General features: G+C 37.3%; 1 protein-coding gene across 2 annotated transcripts in view; it reads left to right on the top strand.

The window, feature by feature from the left end:
* The first annotated feature begins 21,324 nt into the window (after positions 1-21,324).
* The window catches only part of MOS14 (ARM repeat superfamily protein), a 464,252-nt gene continuing 461,240 nt past the window's right edge, over positions 21,325-24,336 (top strand). For both annotated transcript variants that reach the window (XM_089423464.1, XM_089423460.1), the window contains exon 1: positions 21,325-21,726. In XM_089423464.1, the coding sequence (XP_089279590.1) occupies positions 21,595-21,726 (132 nt within the window). In that variant the 5' untranslated portion in view covers positions 21,325-21,594. The remainder of the gene's footprint in view (positions 21,727-24,336) is intronic.

Here is a 24,336-nt window from a genome sequence, read left to right as displayed (position 1 = left end):
CAAAAAACCAAAAATGTTCATATTTCCTCCAAAATTGGTCATGAGCTATAAAATGAGGTATATTAAGCCCTCATGGATGCTTCAACAAGCATCTCTAAGTTACCCTTCTCATTTTGGTCCTTTAGGGTTTCTTTGAGCTTGTTTTCCAGTTGTTTGACCTTGATGTTACAAATCATATTCCTTGTCTAGTAGTGATGTGCCATGTGCCTTAGTAGTTGGTCATTTCTATTGACCTTGTCCAAAAGATTCCCTAAGTGGTCATTGACCTTGTATAACCAATACTCCCTATCCTCATTAACCTCTAAGGCGATCCTGTCCTCCAACTCTAGTTCGTCATCCTGCAATATGTGTTTTTTCTCCTCTTTCAATGCCTTCTTGAGCCCATTGGTTCTTGGCCTCTTTTTCTTGCCTTGTCCTTTAGGTTCTTCAGGTTCATTGATCTCCAACACTGCTTTGCCCTTGCCTACTTGTTGCAACAGTTTAGCTTGCTCTTTTTCCATAATAGGTTGTTTAGCCTTTAGCTGACACGTTTTCTTGTTCTAGGAATGAGATGACAAACCTTGCCCTTGCCATGTTGTCCATGAGTTCTCTAATCTGAGAGTCTTTTCCTTTGATACTTTGTTGCATGATTGAGGGCTCATTTTCTGTTTCCAATTCTACCAACTCAACCTTATGCTCAACCAAATCTTTATCATGTACTGGTGACCCATGTTTTGCTGATGTAGAAGGCTTGACCCCTTTCTCACCTTGAGAAGCAAACACAAGCCTTTTTCCTCTTTGGTATATCCTAGTCACCTCAGGTTTGGGTGCTTTAGGAACCTCCACTAATTGGCTTGATGATCCTATTTCCATCTGTTGTGTTAGCATTTTTGGACGTTGAACTAAAACATTAGCCTCATGCCATTTCAAATTTGTCTCCATGAAAGACTCCCATGTCATGTTTTTTTTCTACAAGTTGATGGAGGACTACAGTTTTGAACGAAACTATGGGGAAAATGACTAGGATAGTGTTCTTTGTTTTTCACCTGTACATTCTCGGACATCTTGACCAGGCTTCTACACAAATAGTTGCACATGTTAAGAGGTTTATGAGCTGTAAAGTGCATTAGAAGTTGAATGTGATAGGCATACAATCTAGAAAACCTTCCCTCACATCTGAAGAATTTCATGAAAACCTTCACCAATGGAGCATACTTCTCCAATAGGTATCCAAAAGGCATGATATGTGTATGGGTTTCCCTATATGGTGTTTTCAAGAATGTTATGAAACCAACTCAAGAAAAGATAGAAAAGATAGATCAATGCCTTAGAATTCAGCCTCTTCGAGGGGGCAACCTCCTTTGCATTACATAAATGAACAATTCTTGGATGATTCAAATGACAAAACCTCCTTTCTATATATAGGAGTCTAAGGAGTCACAATATAACCTAGCCGACCTAACAATAATAATATAAAGCCACAAAAATAACAATAGAGGGATTCTATGGGGCACAATAATAACAATATGGGGACAATAGGGGCACAACAATATTAATAAGGGGTACAACTACAATAGTAATGGGGTAATCACTAGTATTATAGGGACCCAACATGCCCCTCTCCTTCAAAAAGTGTTGTCGTCAACGCTTGAGTAGTTCTGGATGCTTCTGTATAAAATTCTCATCCTCCCATGTGGAATCTTCAGCAGATAAGTTCTTCCACTTGATAAGATACTCTAAAATTGATCGATTTCGTAGCTATCAAGTTCTTGTTTCTGTGACTGCTTCTAGTTCCAATATAATTTTTCCTTCCTCGTCAAGTTCTGGCAATATTGTTTGAACTGGGAGCTTATCGCCTATAACCTTCTTTAAACATGAAACATGGAAAACTGGGTGCAATCGAGAAGCTGCAGGAAGCTCCAATTTGTATGCCATAGTACCAATCTTTTCCAACACCTTGTACGAACCATAATACTTTGGTGATAATTTATTATCCTTCTTAGCTTGCTTGAGGGACATTTGCTTATATGGTTGTAGCTGTAGGAATACCCAATCACCTACATCAAAACTTCTTTCGCTGCAATGTTGATCTTCCTGTTGTTTCATTCTATTCTGTGCCAACACGAGGTTATCCTTTAAGAGTTGGAGGACTTGTTGTTGATGTTCGATGTGATGTTCCACTGCTTGAAACTTAGAATTTTCTCTTAAATATGATGTGATGGATGGTGGCTGATACCCATAAAGTGCCATAAATGGGGTCGTTTTTGTTTTTGTATGGAAGGAAGTGTTATACCACCATTCAGCCAGAGGCAACCATTTGACCCATTGTGTCTGTTTATCAGATACAAAGCAACGAAGATATCCTTCCAAACATTTGTTTACTATCTCAGTTTGCCCATCAGATTGAGGATGATAAGATGAGCTATGAGCTAACTGAGTACCAAGACAAGAAAATAATTTTGTCCAAAAATTTCCAGTGAAAATGGGATCTCTGTCACTTACAATAATCTTTGGGTTTCCATGTAGCTTTTGAATTGTTTCCATAAATGCAGTAGAAACTGTACTGGCTTTAAATGGATGTGATAATGCACAAAAGTGTGCATACTTGGTAAGTCTGTCAACTACCACCATGATGACACTCTTTCCCTCAGACTTGGGTAAACCTGTGATAAAATCCATTGAAACCTCCTCCCAACGTTGGCTTGGAATGGATAAAGGTTGTAATAGACCCAGTGTCTTAATTGTTTCAACTTTATTTTGTTGGCAAACCAAACATTCTGCCACAAACTTTTGAATATCTGATTTAAGGCCATCCCAAAAAAATTCCTTCTTAACCCTGTGGTAAGTTTTTAAAAATCCCAAGTGCCCTCCTAAGGGAGAAGTGTGCAATTCCATAAGAATCTTTTGTTTTAGCTGGGAATTCTTACAGAGGTATAAGCGATCTTTGTACCATAACGAATCATTTTTTCAGCTAAATGTATTCGACATACTGGAATCTTGTTGTAACTTTCGAATAAGTGCCCACACTTCTTCGTCATTCTTCCATTCCTCCCTTGCTTCGTTTATCCAATCTGGTTGGATAATAGAAATGGCGCACAACAATGCTTCCACATCCTCATCCTTTCTTGAGAGTGCATCTGCCACCACATTTTGCTTCCCTTTTTTGTAGATGATTTCAAAGTCATAACCCAACATCTTTGTGACCCACTTTTGTTGCTCTTCAGAGGATAATCTTTGTTCTAAAAAGTATTTAAGGCTATCATGATCCATTTTTACCTTGAAGTGTCTTCCCATTAGGTAGGGTCGCCATTTCTTAAGTGCATGGAGTATTGCCAACATTTCCTTCTCATAAATAGCTTTGTGTAAAAACTTTCCCTTGATTGGACGACTTTCAAAAGCAATGGGTCTTTCATCTTGCATTAAAACAGCACCAATTCCATTTCCTGAAGCATCACATTCCACAATAAAGGTTTTTGTGAAGTCCGGTGTAGCTAAGACAGGTGCTTGGCACATTGCCTCTTTAAGATGTTTGAAGGCCTTTGTTGCTTCTGGAGTCCATGAAAATGCATCTTTCTTCAATAATGTTGTTAGAGGTGCTGCTATTCTCCCATAATTCTTAACAAACTTGCGATAATACCCTGTCAACCCGAGAAATCCTCGCAGATGCTTTATGGATGTGGGGATTTTCCATTCCTTAATGGCTTTAATTTTGCTAGGGTCTACCTTAACTCCTTCATGAGATACAATATGACCCATATATTCCACCTCTTGTACTCCAAAGAAACATTTGGATCTTTTTGCATATAATTGTTTTTCCTCCAATAGTTGTAGCACCCTATCAACATGTTCAACATGATCCTTCCAAGACTTGCTGTAGATTAGTATATCATCAAAAAATACTAACACAAATTTTCTAAGGAATGGTTTGAAAATTGAATTCATCAAACCTTGAAATGTAGAAGGTGCATTGGTAAGGCCAAAAGGCATGACCAAAAATTCATAATGACCCTCATGAGTTCTAAATGATGTTTTCAGAATGTCTTCAGTCTTCATTCTGATTTGATGATATCCTGAACGAAGATCCAACTTGGTGAAGTAAATTGATCCATGCAATTCATCCAGTAATTCATCAATGACAGGAATGGGAAACTTATCTTTAATAGTGAGCTTGTTGAGCTCCCTATAATCCGGACACATGCGCCATGATCCATCCTTCTTGTGCACCAGTACTACTGGAGCAGAGAAAGAACTTTGACTCGCTTGAATTATACCAGCCTCTAGCATTTCTGCAACCATACATTCAATTTCACTCTTTTGGGCATAGGGATATCTGTACGACCTGATGTTTGGAGGAACACTTCCTGGAATCAGATGAATAGCATGATCATGATCACAAATAGGTGGGAGACCTTTGGGAGTCTCAAATACCTTGGAATGATTGTCCAAGACTTTTTGGAGATTTGGAGAAATAGATGATTCCAATGTAGAAACATCTAGCGAACATAATTGTGCAATTACACCTTTTTGTTCCTTTTTTAGAAGCTTTGTCATACCGTTAGAGCTGATTATCTTTCCCGATTTCCCTGCAATACCCCTTAATTCAACTTCCTTTCCTTCCACAGAAAATTTCATGAAAAGTTCTTGAAAATTAAAAGCTATTGTAGCCATTGGACTCCTAATACAACATCAACACCTCCCATTGGAATGGAAAGCATTGGGATAGTCAATACATATTCTCCCATGGATAGTTTGATATTATGGCACTTTCCAAAGCAATTTATTGTTCCTCCATTTGCAACCATCACTTGACATTCTGGTGCTGGATATAAGAAGCAATTCAATTCTTTTGCTACCTTACAATGAATAAAATTGTGGGTACTTCCTGAATCAATCAACACTATTACCTTTTTCTTCTTGATTTGTCTTTCTATCTTGATGGTTTGAGGAGTGGTAATTCCCGCCAATGCATTACAAGATATGGTCAGATTCATTTATTCTTCATCTAGGCTTTGTTCCTGGAGTATATCCTCTTCTTTTGACCTTTCTTGCTCCTTTTCTTCTTCCTCTTCACAATATATGTAGAATAATTTATTCTTAGCACACTTATGACCTTTAGTGTATTTGCTATCACAACTGTAACAAAGCCCCTTTGCTCTTTTTTCTTCCAATTGTTGTGGTGTCAACCTTACAGGTTTTGGAAGACTAGCAGCAACAACACTTCCGTCTTTATAGTTGTGAGTGGTATGCTTCCTAGTTGCCAAAATTTTGCTTTCCATTTTTCTTGCTAACTTGAATGCCTTCTCTAATGAATCAGGTTCCCAAAGGCGAACATCATGTTGGATATTATCCTTTAAAGACCCTATGAACACATCAATCCTATGCTTCTCTGGAATAGTTTTTACCCTTCTGTTCAATTTTTGGAACTCCTCAATGTGCTCCATTATTGAACCCTTTTGTTTGAGACTTATCAATTGGCTAAAAAAAGTGTTGCTTTTTGTATCCTCATAATGTGCGATCAATTCTTCCGTAAAAATTGCCCAAGTGATAAATTGTTTACGAGAGCAAAGCCATTGATACCATACAAACTGATTTGGTTCCAAATATAAAGTTGCAATACGTACTTTTTGTCTGTTTTGTACATTATTGAGATCAAAAAATTGCTCCATCTGTAATATCCATGTTGCGGGATCCTTGCCATCAAACTTCCTCATATGATTTTTGGAATATGGTGCGTCTTCGATCCAACATTAGAGTCTATGGAATCATGATTAACATTTCCTTTGTTCGCATCACAAGTTTCCTTTACTCCCCTTTCACCATTAGTAAGTATTTCTTGTAGTAAATTTGTCAAATCTACCTTCAAATCTATCTTCAAATCATCAATCTTGGCTTCCACGCCCTTTATCTTAGATTCCATGCCATTTATATTAGCTTCTATTAGCTTTTGTGAGAGTGAAATTTGTTGCACTTGGTCTTGTAATTTTGATATATCATGTAGCATTTCTTCCTCTTCTTCATGAGTCATGCTAGAGCTTTCAGATTGCTTACTAGGTGTTTGCATTTTCTTTCCTCGGAGCATCAGTTACTGATACTAATGCTCTACTATGCCCTTTGAATTTCTTCAAAATAATTTTTCAAACCAAGCTTAAGCAAAAATTTAAAAAATCTACACACCTTTTTTCACTTTGTAGGAGCTCGATATTGCCTCTGATGTATCTTTGTAATTTCAGATAATCCAGTTCTGAAATTGTGACCTGCGGTAGCCCTCTATGTCCTCTTTCCAATGCCACCAGTCTGACCCCAATTGGATTTTCCAATGAAGAGTTATGCCAAATCTCCCACAGTGACCTGATTATAGACTAATTTAGTAGAGCGAACTTGTACGACGTGCCACGTGTCCCTGTTTCGACCTTTGGCTCTGAAAAATATATACAAGAAACTACAATCTGTCTTCTTTCTGTACCTTCTTACAAAATTTCAATCCGATGCTCACCTGTTTTTATGATGATTTTCCCCGGGTCACCTGTTTGGAATGTAATTCAGGAGTTTGCAAAAAGACCAACTTCCTCAGATCATATCTCCACAAATATAGCGTGAAAAGCTCTGAATTTCGAACCCAAGGTTCAGTGCGATTTCGTCTCAAATGGGGTTTTTTTTTTTCGCTTCTGAAACGTCGCAGAAAAAAAGTTATAGCGAAAATGCCACGATGACCTGTTTGGAGCAGTGCAACCCTAGAATCCAAAGCTCTGATACCAAATGTTATGAAACCAGCTCAAGAAAAGATAGATCAACGCCTTAGAATTCAGCCTCTTCAAGGGGGCAACCTCATTTGCATTACATAAATGAACAATTCTTGGATGATTCAAATGACAAAACCTCCTTTCTATATATAGGAGTCTAAGGAGTCACAACATAACCCAGCCGATCTAACAATAATAATATAAAGCCACAAAAATAACAATAGAGGGATTCTATGGGGCATAGTAATAACAATATGGGGACAATAGGGGCACAACAATATTAATAAGGGGTACAACTACAATAGTAATGGGGTAATCACTAGTATTATAGGGACCGAACAAAGAAGGACCTGTAATGCTCAAGATCTAAATCATGCCCCTAAACCAATATTCTCCATGATCCAGTATCCCTGTAGCAAGTGAAATAGAAGCCACTGAAAATGTGAACTCAATTCCATCAATGATAGCACTTTCCCCTTTCAAATGAGTGGCGATCCAATCTGTCAATTGTTCACGAAAACTAACTTCACAAAACCTTTTGCAAAATTCCAGACAACTCACATCTTCAAAACACTGCTTGATGAAGGGTGATGTATTGATTTCATTGCAGTTGGTAGGTTCATATCTGAGAATTTTGCCTCCTTTATTGTGTTTTTTCCTCTCTGGTGAAGAATCTCCTTCCATGATACATAAACCCTAGCAGCAGGAAGATGAGAAAAAACAGTGATGGATGAGTGAAAACATGAAATGATGGATAGGTCGAGTGGAAATAATGGTAAGGGAAATTCTAGGAGATGGATAGGGATTGTAAGTAACTTATGAAACTTAAATGAGGTGAAATGAAGGAAAGGAGTGCTTGTGAGAAATGAAAAACAGAGTTTCTAGGAAAACTGCCCAAATTGCTAGGAATGAGCTAGGGTTTAGTTATTGGTGAAGTAATTTGATGATTTGTAGTTGGTTCAATGGGTCAAGATGTAATTTAAACATGTGTAGAGGTGTAGGATTTTACATGTTTAGCATATGAAAACTAGACTAGCCATCATAAACCCTAGCTTATAACATGATAATTTCACCTAAAACCCTAGATGAAGAAATTTTGTGCTTGAATCCATCTTGCTAAATGAAAAAGGTAAGTGAAGTGATGTACTTACTTGTAGACAAGTCTAGATTAGCAAGAAAGTAAATTGCAAGCTTCAAATTTGAGTTTGGGCGATTTCTGGAAGGCTTCGGGCTGCTCTGGCACAAGCACAACGCAGTGTCTGGAAGCGTAGTGCAGTGTCTAGAAGCGCAGCGCCGGCCTCAGAAGCGTAGCACAGTCTCTGGAAGTGCAACACCTTCAATTTTTTGCTAATTTTGCCTAAAAACCCAAGTTTTTCTTGCCAATGGAGGAGAGAGCTCGATGAACAAAGGGAAATAGAAGGCAAATGAAGTGAGTTTGGGGCTTTTTGAGTTTATATAGGCAAGTATGTTTCCCCTTTGAAAAGAAATGGGCCCCACAAACCTTTTAAAAAAATGATTTTTCACCTTTAAGACTGAGTCACTTTGGAGAGTTGAAACTTGAGCTGCATTTTTACCTTTTGAACACTGAAACTTCTTCTCCTGGAACCTTTGAAAGTGAAATCATGAAGAACTTGTGAAAATTCATCAAGCTAATGTCAAAGAGTTGCTTGTCATGATTTATTTGATGTTGGATTTACACATGATGATGATGGACCTTGAAACCCTAATGACTTAATGAAGACCTGAGACTGAATGGAATGGTGATGATGATGACTGATATAATGAAAATATTCTTTTTATTATGACACCTTCATCTGAATGAGGTAGGAGACCAGCATGTGTGATTTTCCAAAAAGAATAAAAACATTCCTAGACCAACTAGCCAGTGACCAAATTTTACTTTGTAAACCTAGTGACATGATAAAATTTGACCTTGAGACTTCTGACAGACTTGGTAAAATCATATTTGATCACTGGTGGAAGGAAGATAAGACTGACACTAACAACATTGATCCATGACATCGGTCCTCTGTGCTGCTGATGCTTGGCCTGCTGCCCTTCATCCACTGTTGCATCCTATACTGCTTCCCATGATGCTGCCACTGCCACTGTTGCATCTGTACTACAACTCCCTCCCAAAAAGTTGCATCATGCTACCCATAGCACTGCCACTACTAACTGCTGCACTGAAACTCAGTTGTTGAGAAGTAAGCAATTGAATAGCCACCCAAAGCTGACATGTTGGTCAGTTTGGATACCCCGTGATGTTGAAGCTACCTCTGTTGCTAATATGTGTTGACCCTCTGCTGCTACTGTGTTGCTGCAATCTGCTTTGTGCCTCTCACACTGTTGCAACCTCCACTGCGTTGTTTCAAACTCTGGTACTCTAGCTCTGCCACTGTTGTTCCATCATCCCTCGCACCAACTGACTCCCGTCATTTTGCTACTGTCATTAAAGGCTCTCGTAGCCATATGTGATCAAGAGTTTGGGCACCTCAAGTATCCTGCCCCTGTGTAGTCCTCCTAACTATAGCTCAATGTCGCCTCACCTCTTCTCTACAGGTGCATGAGCACTCATGGCATAATCCTCATCATTATCCTCCTTGTCAACTTTCGTTGGAGCAACCTTTGAGTTAGACTTCTCTTCTTTGCCCTTCTTTCGAGGGCACTAAGTGGTGAAATGTCCTAGTTCCCCACACTTGAATCATCTGACTTTGGTTATGTCTTTCTTTTTCCTCTTTTGTTGCCTTGGTTGTCCCGCTGATGTGAGAGTTGCATCCTCATCTTCCTACTTCTTGAATCTGACTCCTTTACTACTACTTGTTGCCTTGGTTAACCGCCTAATCTCTTCCTGTCGAAGAGATGCCCACATCTCCTCCCAATTGGGGAGAGAAGCCCTACCCAAGATGATCTGGACAAAGGTATCCTAGTCTTCAGTGACTACATTTAGGGTAGTCTTGACTATGAACTCAGGGTCTGGTGTAGAACCATGAAAGTCAACTGATCTTGAATCCCTTGCAACCTAAGAAGGAAGGGATCGATTTCTTCTTCCTTCTGCATCTGATAGGATACTATCTCAACTGCTTCTCAAGCAACATCTTATGTTGGACAAAAGTTCCCTCATACAAGGTGGTCAAGGCCTCCCACATTTACCTTGTTGTTTCCTTTTCAACAATATGTGGGATCACATGACCCTTGACCCCGTCCATGATCATGCACTTCGCCTTCACTCGAGCCTCCTTGTATTTCCCGAGGGGATCAACATCGACCGATACAACCATCACTTTCAAGGCATAATCATTGATGCGGTCCTTGTCCAAGACTGCCTAAATCTTGGCCTTCCATATGACAAAGATGGATGCTCCATCCAATCTGTCTTGATCCCTCAGTCCATTGAATGCCATCTCTACTCAAACAAGTGTAGAACATGTTCTCTTCTCCCTCTCTTACTGCTACCCCACGAAGACTCAGATCTGGATTTCTTTGGCACTAGAAATCCTCTAAGGAACAAGTTCCTTCCAAACTCCCTCTGAGTCATAATTTCCTTCACGGAAATCCTCCCACCAAATGTCGAATCACTCCTCTTCAATCCTCCTTTGCTCCTGCTCAACAACCCGAATCTAGATTTCTTTGGCAAGAAATCTGCTAAGGTAGTGAATCCCTCTACCTCGGCTTTGTCTCCTTAGACACTATTATGCACCAACAACAACAATGTACCACCAACACCACATATTGAATATGCATTGCTTCTCCTGGCCTGACAACTGACTGACCTGAGTCTCTTAGGCTCTACGCTGGCCTAGAGAGCTGACGCAGTCACTGTGTGAGCTCCTCTGAGGTACTACATCACCCTCCACTCACTCAGAATGCTAACGCAGGCATTACGTGAGCCTCTGCATCACTCTTTTGGTTTTGCGTCACTCCTTTGACTACTCCTCTAGCTCTGAAATAACGTTGTTACTCGAGACAACTGCTTCTCTACAACAGTTTTGCTAGATCTCCCGGTTGATGGCTCCAGTGCCCTATGATCTGCAATGCTCTGATACCATGTGAAAGTTTTTGAATCTACACATCATAAATCCTACTGAAATCACTGGTTTATCATTTCCTACTTGTTATTACATTCAACAAGTTATTTAATTTATAAACAGTGATGAAAAACACTACTACAGACTACACTAACATACAAATCATAAACTGAAAATATATGAGACAAATGCACAAGGGACACCGTTATTTTTAGACAACACATCCTCAGAAAACCCAATGCGGGAAAACCAGCGCAACAGATACAGGGTTTGTATTATTAAGCAAGAAAAATCTGAGTACAACAGGTTGTCTCTCACACGGCTAACATTTCAGAGAAATATCGGCAACAAGAAATACATATGAGGGTTTACCGTGTTCTCCAAGTCACAACTGATCCATTGAGTGTCCTGACTTCGGCAAACACTTCGAAATCCCAGTGAAATCACTGCTTGGGCCATCGTCTTGCCTCTAGGAGACTGTGTCACCCCTTCTACTGGATCGATTTACTGGAGGAAGGCTGTTGTTCAACCCTCTCATCTTAGAACCTCGCTTCTCCTGCAAAATCTCGAACTTCTGATGAATATCCTGCACTACCACTGTAAAAGACCCTCTTGGCTTGCATCAGCACTGTGTGAGCCCCTTCCTAAGCTGCATAGGCCTTTGCGCTTCCTCTCTGATGCTATTGTTGCCTCTCTACCTGGTACTATTTGTCTCAGAACTCCTTTCCGATCCAAATCTCTACTTTTGCCCTTCTCACTACAACTCAGATCACCTATTCGATTTTCTTAGCAAACCTCGCCCTAGAAAAATCGAACTGACTGATCACTTGGGTGTATCTCTAAATGACCCTCAAGCCTCCTCTTATACTTTTCTTGCTGATGAATCAACGGTCGAAATTAAGTCCCTAATCAACGGCTAAGATTAAAACATACTTGATGCTTGCCTCTTAGAAGCTTCTCACACATATTTTTATTAATACCCATTACTATTTTTATTTTCCTAAGTTTAGACTTAGGAACCCATTAAAAATATTAATTATTTTAATAACTCACAATTCATTCTCCAAATGATTTCTGGGTCTTGGAGACCTCATGTATTCTAGCCCCTCCACAAAATTTCTGAGCTAGAGCACATCCAATGCTACCCAAAATCAACACGAGACCCAAGACTGGGGCTTATCTGCCCGCCCCCTCCCCGGGTGGTCGTATTGTGAGCCATGGAACCCCCAAACACATTGTTACAACAGTTAAACTATAAACGACAACATTCATATGTCAGGAACCAAAGCAGTGGTATGGCGGTAGAGCATTGGAATGTTGCGCGGGAGGTTGAGGGGTCAAACCCCATCGAGGCTAGTTGGCCCTTATAAAAAATTTGGCCAATCACCGAGGGCCACGTGGCGCCCTCTCATTAGGCCACGCATCGCCTCCTCATTGGGCCACTTCAAACACAACGACCAATCACAAACTACCAGCACAACTGTATGACCCTGCCATGTATCATTCCCAGATTGGTTCATACTTCCCTTGTGCTTGCCCAGTCAGCTACTTATGTCAACTGTACGACCTACCCAGTCAGCAGCCCAATCAACCCTGTAAGTTGACTTTTTTATTGTTGGTTAAAAACTTTTGAACATCATAACTTCCTCATACGACGTCGGATTGAGGCGATTCAAGTGGCATTGGAATTAGGATAATGAACACTACAATTTGGTATGGATTTCGGGTGATTCTGAGCACTTTGATTTTTGAGCAAATTTTTATCCCCTGGATCATTCTAGATCAATTTACCACTTGTAGGTGAATGATACACTACAATGTTCATGCCTGTTGGTTTGAGGACTCATCCATGGTGCTTCAACCTACGAAGAATGTCTTATCACTATAGGTTCATGTTCTCCTCTCTAAACTATGGTGAAGGACCTGAGACCCATCCATGGTGCCCAAGACCTTGTAATAACATCCATGTTTAACTCAAATGCTAAATTCTCCTGAATAGGGCTTGTCTCATGGATTTTAGGTGTTTCTCATGGTTCTTGAGCTTAAGAAAGCTTAATTGGGGCTTAAGGTCATTGTTTCCTCCCTAACCATGTTTATTCCTTAACAATTATCCATGCACATAACGTTGTCATGGTGCTTATATCCCACTAGAAGGCCTACATAGAACCCATACAAAGAACACATATGTTTGTTCAAGGACTCATTCAAGTTTCCTAGGCTTGAGAAGATTTAAGAATATCATAAGGTAGTTGTTTTCTTCCTCAACCATGCTCAAGGACCCATGACCTGTCCTTAGTTTACAAAACCTTGCAATGTTATCCATATCCACATATGATGCCAAAGATGCCCTAGAGTGGGTCAATGTCATGGCTTGTAGGTGTTTCTCACAATGATTGAGCCCATGAAGCTACATTTAATGCCTAAGGCCATGTTGTTTTTTTATCCTACCCATGTCACTTGAGATCAAGAAAGGTTATTTAAAGATTGATCTCCTTATTCCATCTCCTAACATTGTTTATGCCATAAGAGCCATTTGTTTTTACTTTAAGGAATATCCACATAGTTTTAAGAATGTGTGCATACGTTTAGGAATTGGAATCTACGTTCTAGACAAAATTTGGACGTTTGGATCTATCACTGAAGCCACATAATTTCCTTTTTGTTTCTCCTTTTTATCACTTGTCAAGTCCTTTCGTGTTATTAAACAAAAGTTGGATATTTGAGATACGTCACTTAACAAAAGTCAAATATGTTTCACATCTATAAAAGAAATCTGGATGTTCAAGTTCTATTACTTAAGTCAGATATCTTTTCCATTTATCAACAAAACATAGATGTTTAGAATTTATAAATGCTAATAAACCTGAACTGATAAAGTTTTGGATGTGAATGTTAGTAAATTTTCATAAGATATTGGAAAATGGGAGTTGGAGACAAACTTTACCTTTTCATGTGGTTGGAAAATTATTCTTCAAAGCTTGATTTTCCTTTATAAAGCTTTGGCTAAAACCTAATGGTGGAACTCTGAAATCTAGAAATTCTCAATTTACTAGATACAGATGCTTTCAGAATTTTGGATGTGGAAGGTTGTTGTGGAACCTTTAATATGAGATTTTACACTTGTGGGGACCACAATCCGAAAGCATAAATTTGGAAAATCTCAAAATTCAAGCTTAAGAAAAATGATGAGTGTGAATGTCTTAAGGTTGGATAGCCATCGATCTTACGTCAACCAATGATTTAGATTAAATATATAACATCCCCAAGAGGACCAATTTTATGTATTCATACATCTTATGATTAGGTTAGTGAGCCATAAAAGGTTATGTCGGGCTTGCATGCCCATGTCTATCTATTTGTTTTTTTTAGGGCTTGCCTAACCATGTTTATTCGTTTTAAGGCTAATGAGACTAATGTTGTGATATATATATTTTTTATTCCTAATTTTTAAGAATGGGAAATATCTATATTGCTTCATGGATAAAATATGTACAAAGTTAGCTATACATACTAGTCTGCCGCTGAAGAAATAGAACAATTGAATAATAATAAAGCTTTTGTCCATACAAATTGTTTGAAATTGATGAAAAAAATGGAAAAGATAATTCAATCTATGTTTTCTTAACATGTTGCTATAAAAAATATTACTATTTATATGTATGAGTGCACATTGCTTCTGTCATTGTATAACAAAAGACAACAAAAAAAAGCATATACTTAGATAATGAATCAACCTAAATGGTGTTTAGGGTAAGCATCCTCTTCTTCAGAAGTTGAAAAGTCCATGTCTGCCAATTTCTTCACAATGATAAAGGGTTTATAAGTGATTTTCCTTGTTTTCCTTTGCATCTCATCAATTCAAAGTAAGATTTCTTGTTGAGTTTTAAAGCTCTCCACTGGAACTTTGCCCATGATAGTTTTAAATTGTTAGTAGATATCAATGGTTTGCAATTATATGGTTTGTCTAGTTATAGTATTCATATTATTTGGGATCCATCCCCCAACTTCCTCCTCCACTTCAACATTGGTAATAAATCTTCTTTCAATTGTAGCCTCTCGCTCAACCTCTTAAATCTGTACCTTGATTTTGGGGGAACAAAGTACACACAAAGAAATATTGAATGTTCTGCACAACATTGAGTTCATGAGCTAGAGTGGATGGGGTGGTTTTTTCTTCCTCTCCGACCTCTAGGTTGCTTGGTCTGACCATAACGACATTATAAAAAAAAATTGTCGAAAAGTTTGAGCCTTGGACTGAAATTTGAGGAGAAGAAAAATCCTCAAGACCATATAAACGATTTGACAAATTCAATCCAATAGAAATAAGCAAAGGGGTTAAGGGAGTGGCATAGACTCTGCAAGCCCTAATACAGGACAACTTAACCATAGTACTCCTCCCAAAGAGAAGCTCATATTGAACTTTAACACTGTCAAAAGCAGAGAAGATAACGTTAACTAAATATCATTAAAGAGAGATAAACCAAGAGAAAATGGGAGGCATGCAACCATAAAAGGAAAAAACATTGAAAAATGTACCCTTCACCCAAAAAAAGAGGCAAGTTTATAGTCACAAAAGAAAATGGCAAGAATAGGTTTAACAAGATTATTGAAGTAAAGATGAATACAAACCTAAAACCTAATTTCATAGGATGGTACAAAACCCGAAGCTGAGACGTGGTTGCCTGAGACTCTAGATGAATTGTTCATCAAGCTTACCAACCACACTTCCCTTTTGTATGACTTGAACACTAGCCAAAATCCTAGTCGATAGCCTGAACCTCCACAACATAAGAGTACATTACTCCTACCTCTAAGAGCCTCGCAAGAGAAGTAAATCCACCATATCAGTAAATTAACAGAGTTGATAACTCAAAGAGCTTCTTATGCCCGCAAGTCTCCTAAAATATAAAGACAACATCCCAATTAGCCAACATCCATGGGATCTTTATATCAAGAGCTTCCAAAAAGTTCCACAATCTTCATTACACTCCCCACGATTCTTTATCATATCACTTCAGGCCATCTTCAGGATGATGTTTCAATACTGGGTTAGTGGTCAACTGAAACCACTAGCCTTCAATTACCGGTTCTTCTGCGTGTTCTCACATGCAAAACCATGATTTAATTGTCGATGCCAAGTGGGGGTATGCATCCCACCCACTGCATGCATCCCATCACTTCATTTTTCTTTAAGCGTGATCCATGGTCACCCGCTATGGGGAGTAATGTTGTAATATAGAATCACATGCATGATAATAAAATATGTCATGGTTGCAGGCCACTCAACGAAAATAGTATGGGGGGGTATTAGAAATCCACGAGAGGGAATGGTGAGAGGGTGGAACCATGACATAAATCCTAAGCCTATTAAATAACAAAACATTCATAAACTCACTTTATTAATGCGACCCATAGTCATGAATGGATATTATATGTTTTTTCTAAAGTAAAGGTGAGTAAGTTCCACACATGACACTTGGTAGAAATAGCACATGCACTTATAAGTCGATTTTCCCCATTATGTTGAGGGAAGCATGTACCATTCAACCACCTTTTGCCTGGAGAATCTCGTACAATTCAACAACCCATGCCTAGAGTACCCTATTGTTGTTGTTGGTTCCCTATTGGATATGTTGAAACTAGTTGTGAGCTCATACAACTATTAAATTTTGTAACCTAGTAAATTATTGTGAATTCCATGGTGGAATTTAATGTCCAATTCTCCTTACTCGTCTTGGGTGAGGTTGGAGCATGGAGAGGGAATTGGTTGGACCAACATGCCTAGTGAATTGCATGACCAATTCTCCATACTCATCTCGAGAGAGGTTGGAGTTTGTAGTGTGATTTTTTTGGGCAAATGTACCCAGTTAATTAAATGGTCAATTCTCCTTACTCATCTTAGGTAAGGCTAGAGCTTGGTGGGAGAATTGGTTAGGTTGGTATGCTCAGTGTGAGGTCTAAAGCGTGCCTAAAAGGTTCGTAAGGGAAACTAGAACTTTCAAAGCTATAGTTCTTTGATACTTTCATGATTTTTCATCACTTGAAGCCCAAGATGAATAAAAATACAACCTAGTGGAATACAAGGACAAAGAAGTGATGCACTATCTTGGGTCATGAAAGGTGGGGGATGCAGGGATGTTGTTAGAGAGGTTACTATATTTGGCACTTGGTATAGTACCTATATGGTACTATTTGCATGACTGCATATGGTTCTAGCTGATCCTTTACCCTTATGAAGTTATGGCCCTAGCTTAGGGGTGACCTGCTACTAATAGATTATGAGTAGTGCAGTTTATGGTTGGGAGGAATGTTGGAGGTGTGTAAACTAGTCGGTAAAAAATTACAAGAGACAAGTGTTCCAACCTTGTGCTTAACTACTTAATGTGTGGCATAATTTTATGTCTCCATGTATGAATATCTTGTGTGAGTAATTATGATTGAGGCTGGGTATACTTTTGAGCGTTTATGTTATTATGTATTATGTATGCTTATGCGTGCTTATAAGGCATTTATGAGTATATTAATTGATGCATAATTAGATAATTTGCGTGGGAGCTCAATTATCTTTAGATAATCAAATGACACCTTAACTTGAATGTCTGTGAGCAAACAGTTCCACTAATGAAGTGGATCTAAAATCTTGAGTAAAGGCTTGAACTTTAGAGTGAAGACTTATTGGAAGGAGTCTTCATAGAATATTTGACCTTAAAGGTTAAAGAGTTTTCTAATCACTAATGAAACACATTATAATGTGTATTGCAATGGGATTAAAGCCTTGTGTTGTTTGATTGAGAATGAGTGAGACGTATCACTTAATGAGGTAGAATGAATAAGTGGTATGTGGCCTCATTTGCCTCACGTAAGAAATTTTTTTAATGGAGTCAATGCATGAGTCTTAGATGCATTTTAGGCTAAGTAGGATTCAAACTCCCCTAAAGGATTTGGGTGAGCATACGTCTCATTAAAGTCAGAATCAGTAAAATGAAGGAGGCTTGAAAATCCTTGTCGAAGCTTGTAATTTTCTATACATTCGAGGATGGGCATTTTAGTCCCAACCCTGATCATATGGGCCAATGGGAGTCATGACCAAGGCCTTAGCCAAAAGGTGCTAAAGGGTAAAGTCTAGTAGTGAGAAAATGTATTGGATATTCAAATACCCAAATATCCAGGTCTTTTGTAAATCTGAAAGATTCAAAATCTGGTAAATTTTCCTTTTTTGTTGCTTTTTGTGAATTTTCCTATGTGCATAACAAAATTTGAATGGGTTAAAAAGATCCAGGATTTGGTAAATTTCCCATTTTGTTGACTACAAGAAATTTTTGAGTCATTCGATATAATCTAGATTATTTAACAAAATCCGAATGAATTCAAAAGATTCATAATCTTGTAGTTGCCATTTTGTTGGAGTTTTCTTGTCACCTAACAAAATCTAGATTTGGAAGTTCGGGAGTTTGAAACTTCTCCAAAATACACCTTTTGGAAAATTCCAGATCCAAATGCCAATGGGACAAACAATGTGATTATAGATGAGGCATGTTAAGTGGCAACTAACATGGTTGTTGACATGTCACTGGTGATGTGGCAACATGGGCATGGTTAGATGTTGTAGTGTGCCAATGTGGTATACTAACAAGGCACTAGGGGAATGATCGTGTTAATGTGGTGGTTGAGGTTGCGTTCCTTGTTGATGATGATGTGGAGACTACAGCCTCGAAATCTGGAATTTTATTTGAATAGACTTTTTGGGTTTTTCTAGATACCAAATAGCACAGATATCCAAAGATTCAAATATCTAGATGTGCAAGGAGGATGACGTGGATAAAATGAGGACGATGATGTGATGATGATGATGTGGATTCTAGGATCATATCCCAAGCATGAGTAAAAAGTCAAATGAAATAATTCAACCAATCCCAAAGTAATAATTAAAAATTAAAAAAAAATTTAAAATTAAAATAAAAGCAACTCACTTTAATAAAAAAATTAATTTAGCCCACAAGGCGTCGTGTAGATGGTGACAGGGTATTTTGTTAAGGCACTCCATGTTGTAAAGGTCATTGGTTTGAAACTCTGTGGGAAAAATCTAGCCATGCTAAGGGATTATGTGGCCCAAGCCAAGTGCGATCCGTGGGTGATTTTGACGGCTTAGATGCCCCTAGCTTGTAACTAATCAAGTCATAGGTTAGTCATTCCAGTCATCTCAAGACTCACATAAACTAGCAAAAAAAAATTAAGAAACTTAAGAGAACTCTTTTTTGCTTCAAATGAGTCAAAATTGTTTCACTAGAAGTCCACTCCTATACCCCATGCTATTGTAGGAACACATGATGGATACAATTTGAATATAATTATGGAACAATATAAATATTTTTGTTTTTGTTTTTTATAAGAGATATTTTTTAATTAGTTTTATTTGAAATTAGTTTAAAAATTTAGAAGACTTGTTAAAGTTATAAATATTAATTTGTTGAAATTGGACAATTTGAGTGTAAGAGGGGTTTTCTAGGGTGCTTAATTCATATTTATGCATTCAAAATATGATTTAAGTAATGGAAGCTTGCAATTTCACTGACAATTATAGATAAATTTTAATGATGGTTGATGGAAAAAGTAAATAAGTAGAATGTTCAAATTTGTCCTACAATCATTAGTTATGAAAATATAGCTTTCGTTCTAGATAGGGTTTTGAGTTTGTATCTATGGTGGATTGTTGTATGAAGCCTATGATATCGCGATCATTTAAGTGAGAAACTAGTAAACCCACTTTGTACAAAGGTTTGATGTTGATGAATAGTTATTGGATTGACCCAACACAACTTTTAGGGAAAATTAACTAATGGTTTGGATAAATGCTTCTATTTCTTTGATAATAAATGACATTAAAGAGATCAAAATAGTTATGAACTAGGAATGGAATGACCTTCCCACTGTTTTCCATTTTTCTTAGGATGATAGCTCCTTTAGAAAGGGCAAGGGCAAGTAGGAACATGAATTTGATAATTCATAATTGGATAAACAATTGATCTTGTTAACTTAAGCAAATGCCGTAATGTAGTTAATGAGGATTTGAAGATTAACAATGTTTAAACAAGTTGAATATTGATGTGAAATTAATAAAAAGAAAGGGGGTTATGATCTTTAGTTAGGGGATGCAAGATTTGAAGATTCTTTTCAAACTCTTTGTGCTTTGTAACAACTGTTCCTCATGCTATCCCACAAGTAACAAATTTCATATTCGAGATGCTTACATTTCTATAAAACCTCATATTTTAAAAAATTGCTCATTGTTCCATATTGACCATGATGATTGGTTTGTAGTAACATATACACCCCAATATACCAAAATCTTCATGCCAATGAGGTTGATCATAAAGGTAGTGCCCCTCCTACTAACATAACGATTGATCGTTTACATGGTAGGTATGCTTGTTTGCTTGTCCTTCTCCTCTTTGCTGTTGTTTTACCAAATATGTAAATAGAAATAATCTATAAATATAAATATGACCACATAATTTTTTGAAAAGAAAAAAAGAAAAAAAGATATTAGATTTTGTTACTTGGGTCGAGCTTGAGTGGTTGTGGGATGGATTGTTGCCCTCCCCACCCAAGTTCTATTCCTGTAAGTGACATTTTTAACTCATAATGAGTATATTGTAAAAATCCAGGGTCTACCCTGGCTTCTATTTTTAGAGTGAGGAGAAGTACTCAAATGTTTTTCATTAGAATATGTTACATGAACATTTTGAAATGAGATGGATAAATATAATTGGGGTAAAAGGTCATGTGAGTTTTAAAGGAGAACATATAGTGAAATAACTATTTAATATATAGTTACAATGGTCAATAAGAGTAGTAGAATAAGAAATTTACAATCTACATGATTGAACTTTAATAATTTGTATAATCAAATTTAATATGTTTAAAAAGATCATTCTTAATATACAATATACAATTTCCTCTCATATAAGAAATTACATTGCAATATGAAAATTATTTGATTTTATATATGAAATTAAAATTAAATGCTAATTGAAATTATATAACTCTACTACCATAACCACGAAAATAAAATTATAAAATATTATTTTTTTATAGATATTATTTAAATTAAAACTAAATTTAGTATTGAAATCCAACCGAAATAATTTCTAATTAATTAAAATTTCATATTTTTTTAATATAAATGAAAAAATTATTAACCTAAAACTCAAAATTATTAAATTAAAATAGAAATATACCCTTTAAAAACTAATAATATATCATTAAAAAAAAACCAACTTTATTTACATATTATAATATATTTATATATCAAAACCAAAAACCTTTTATCACTAAGAAAGAATACAATATACAGCAAATTTGCCCACAACTTAGAAATCTTATTACACATTTCTTTAGCTTAGAACCATCAGCATTTGGCTCGAAGTTCCAAACTAACAAGGTAAGAATTTTAGTTGAGTAACTTTATGATTTTGGTGTGTAACCATCCGGGTGACCAAGCAATTTGTAAGTGCTCCCCCGCAAAGGAAAATTCCCTTTTTCTCCTATATATATTCAACTTTTTTCCATGGAAAAATCCATATAAACACTCACCGGTTTAGTTTATGTGACAGAAATGCTATTCAAAAGGACGAAAACAACTGTTAAAAGAAACGCCTTCGAATTTCTGTACCAAAGGCGTCCAATTTACAGTCAATTTCACCTATAAAACCCTTTGCGGTTTTCCTACGTGCAAAAATATACTCGACTTCCATCTCCTGCAGATCGCTGCGTCCGAGATCCTTATATTGAAATTTCACACCAGGCATACTGGAAAGCCCTGAATTTTGACAGTTTGAGAGACGAACATGGGTTTTCAGAACATACAAAATACATTGCAGGAAGCTCTGAAGGCGCTGTACCACCACCCGGACCAGCAGGTTCGCAGTCGGGCTAACGATTGGCTTCAGGAGTTCCAGCGTACAGTAGAAGCTTGGCAGGTAAGAAATCGCTTTAATGAAATTGAAGGCAACTTACTGTTGTTACTGATATCATTCAGTGTTATTCATGTCATTTTGCAATGTAACCAGACAATGTTTAGCTGGTTTTCTAGGTTTGATTCACCAGTATGCGAGTTCTTTTGTTGTCATGGCCTCTTATTTGAAGTTGGATCAATCGTTTGCTGACTCCTCCTTCCGGAAACGTTATCTGGGATACAAACAGTCAATGTTCTACAGCAGAGTGCATTTTATAGTGTTGGTCATGCTTAGGGTTTATTCCGGTTGCTGATTATATCAAGGATCCATTTACAATGCATTTAGAGTTAGGGAGAAAATGTTAGCTGGTTTTGCCATGATAAATATAAATATCAGCCAAATGAATATCTTGCTGCACTGTGAGTGGCTTATAGATTAACATAACCTACTTCAGCACAATACTTGTTTAAAATTCAGCATAAGCATGTGCAAGATGTCATTAGCCAATGTTTGTGTGGGTATGGCTTGCCTTGTATTTATGGCATTTAGTGGTGAATTAATGGACATTTACCCTTCTTCCCCCTTACTTGGTGGGAGATGATTTGGACAGTGCGTTGGATCACTAGGACTACTTTGAGTGAAATTGTAAGCAGATGAATTGCAATGATAAAAAATTAATAAGATGCAAATCTCTCAAGTCAGAATGAGACTATGGGTGCCAAATAAGGACATAGCTATGTTTGAGCCATGAAATTCGGGAGCTCGAAACCAGAATTATACATATTATTTTAAACGGAATTCTTGCAACAACACAACTGATATTTGGTGTAGTGATATTGGAATTTAAGTTACAGGTAGAGGGGAACAACTCTAGCCCTTTGAACCTGCACGATGTGTTGTAGTGCTGAGTTTTACTTTGACCAACTGTAAGAATCAATTCTGAATATTGAGGTTGACATTGTGAATGACTGTTGAAGTTCCCTTTAATCATCTTTGTGATTGTAAAAATAGTGCACCAATGAACAATGCGATCCGAAGTTTTTGAATTCTACTCCAAATTTACCAGAACAAATTCAAGATGGTCAAGAACAAATTCAAGATGGTCATTTTCATGACAGGAGTTATTGTGAGAGTACTACATCGTGGTTCATATCCTCTATGAATTGACTATAGATGTTGCATAGAGTCCTAGACCATAGTTTTAGACCTGAATGAAGTACTTGCAATTTAATTATATTATACTATAATCTGTATAGCCATGTTATTCTCAATGTAGTGTCAATGAAGTCTGTAGCCACACGGTAATCTGTGCTTGAAAAGATGAAAGGATCACTGATTTCTGATTTGTTAAAGTAGTGGGTAAATTACACATAAATGAATCTTCCTCCAAGGATTATATGGATGGGTGATGAACATCATGCAAAGGTTTCCATGGAAGACTAGAAATTTAGGTAGGATGTTTGAGTATTTGATGTTTGGACATTTCCGAAGAGAATATTATGTAGATACAGTATGGGCCTTAAGGTTTATACAATGAAGGTGCAGGAAGTAGCCTTGAGCATTAGAAGAGATGCCTATATTGACATGAATATTATGAATGCCCGTTCAAATTCCAAGCCACTTAACGTATAAAAAGGAATTTTAGGAGGTGGATATAATATTGAGGATTCAATTATCAAAAAAGCTAAATAATGACAACAATCCAAACTTGAAACACAAAACAATAAAATTATCTCTAACATAGGGTGAGGCAAGGACTGTGAAACAAGAGACAAGGAGAGGGAGATCCTTGTTACGTGTTCCGACTCAATTTTATTTGTATCATAATTTTAGTGTCCACATTCACCTCATTCCATTGTCTGAGAGGGATCTGGACAGTAGAGATCCAATATGTCAAAACCACCAAAAGGAAGTCATCAATGAAGCAAAAAGCTGAAAAAGATTACCTCATCTATTACTCTCATTAGCCTTCACAAGGGTTAAACAACTTCTTTCCATGTAATAAACATCATGAAATGAAGTGCTTCTTTGTCTTGCTAGCAGCCTAGCAGTTCATTAAAAAGTGTTAAGCATTCTAAGTTCTAACTGGGTAAAATGTTCACATTTCACAATCTCTTGCTACTGTTATCAAATAAATTAATAATCAAAGGTTTCTAATTGCCTCACTTCTGTCCAAGTCATATGATATATCCGTTATCTAGTCCCCATATACTTAAAATAAGAACTGCCCAGCTAGTGGCTACCCTTTTAAAAGCACAAGGAAATATGAAGGATTTATATGCAAAATTGCAAATTAAATCAAAATTTGGTATTCGTTCCCCCTTCATTTATGCAAGGCCATGTTACAAGGAAGACCTTTTTCCAGGACTTCCTCACCTAATCATCTTATCAACACCAATTTAATTTTCTAGGCAGCTGTTTTTCACCTGCAGTTTTATATTCGTGCAGTGGTTGGTGACTGGGAATAGTAATGATTTAAAGTTTCTGATTAACTAATTCATACCAACAGTATATAACAATATGATTGATACTTATTTAATGTTGTACTTCACCCTGAAGACGGCTTTGTCACATATATTGTTGGATCTCATCGCAGTTGTTTGTTGGAGTGGCTAGAGAGCTTGGCATTCCAAG

This window comes from Pinus tabuliformis, chromosome 6 (assembly GCF_031772625.1).
Source record: "Pinus tabuliformis cultivar Carrire ecotype Pingquan chromosome 6, CPIR1, whole genome shotgun sequence".
NCBI classification, from domain to species: Eukaryota; Viridiplantae; Streptophyta; class Pinopsida; order Pinales; family Pinaceae; genus Pinus; species Pinus tabuliformis.
This window is presented reverse-complemented; position numbering and strand designations above follow the sequence as displayed.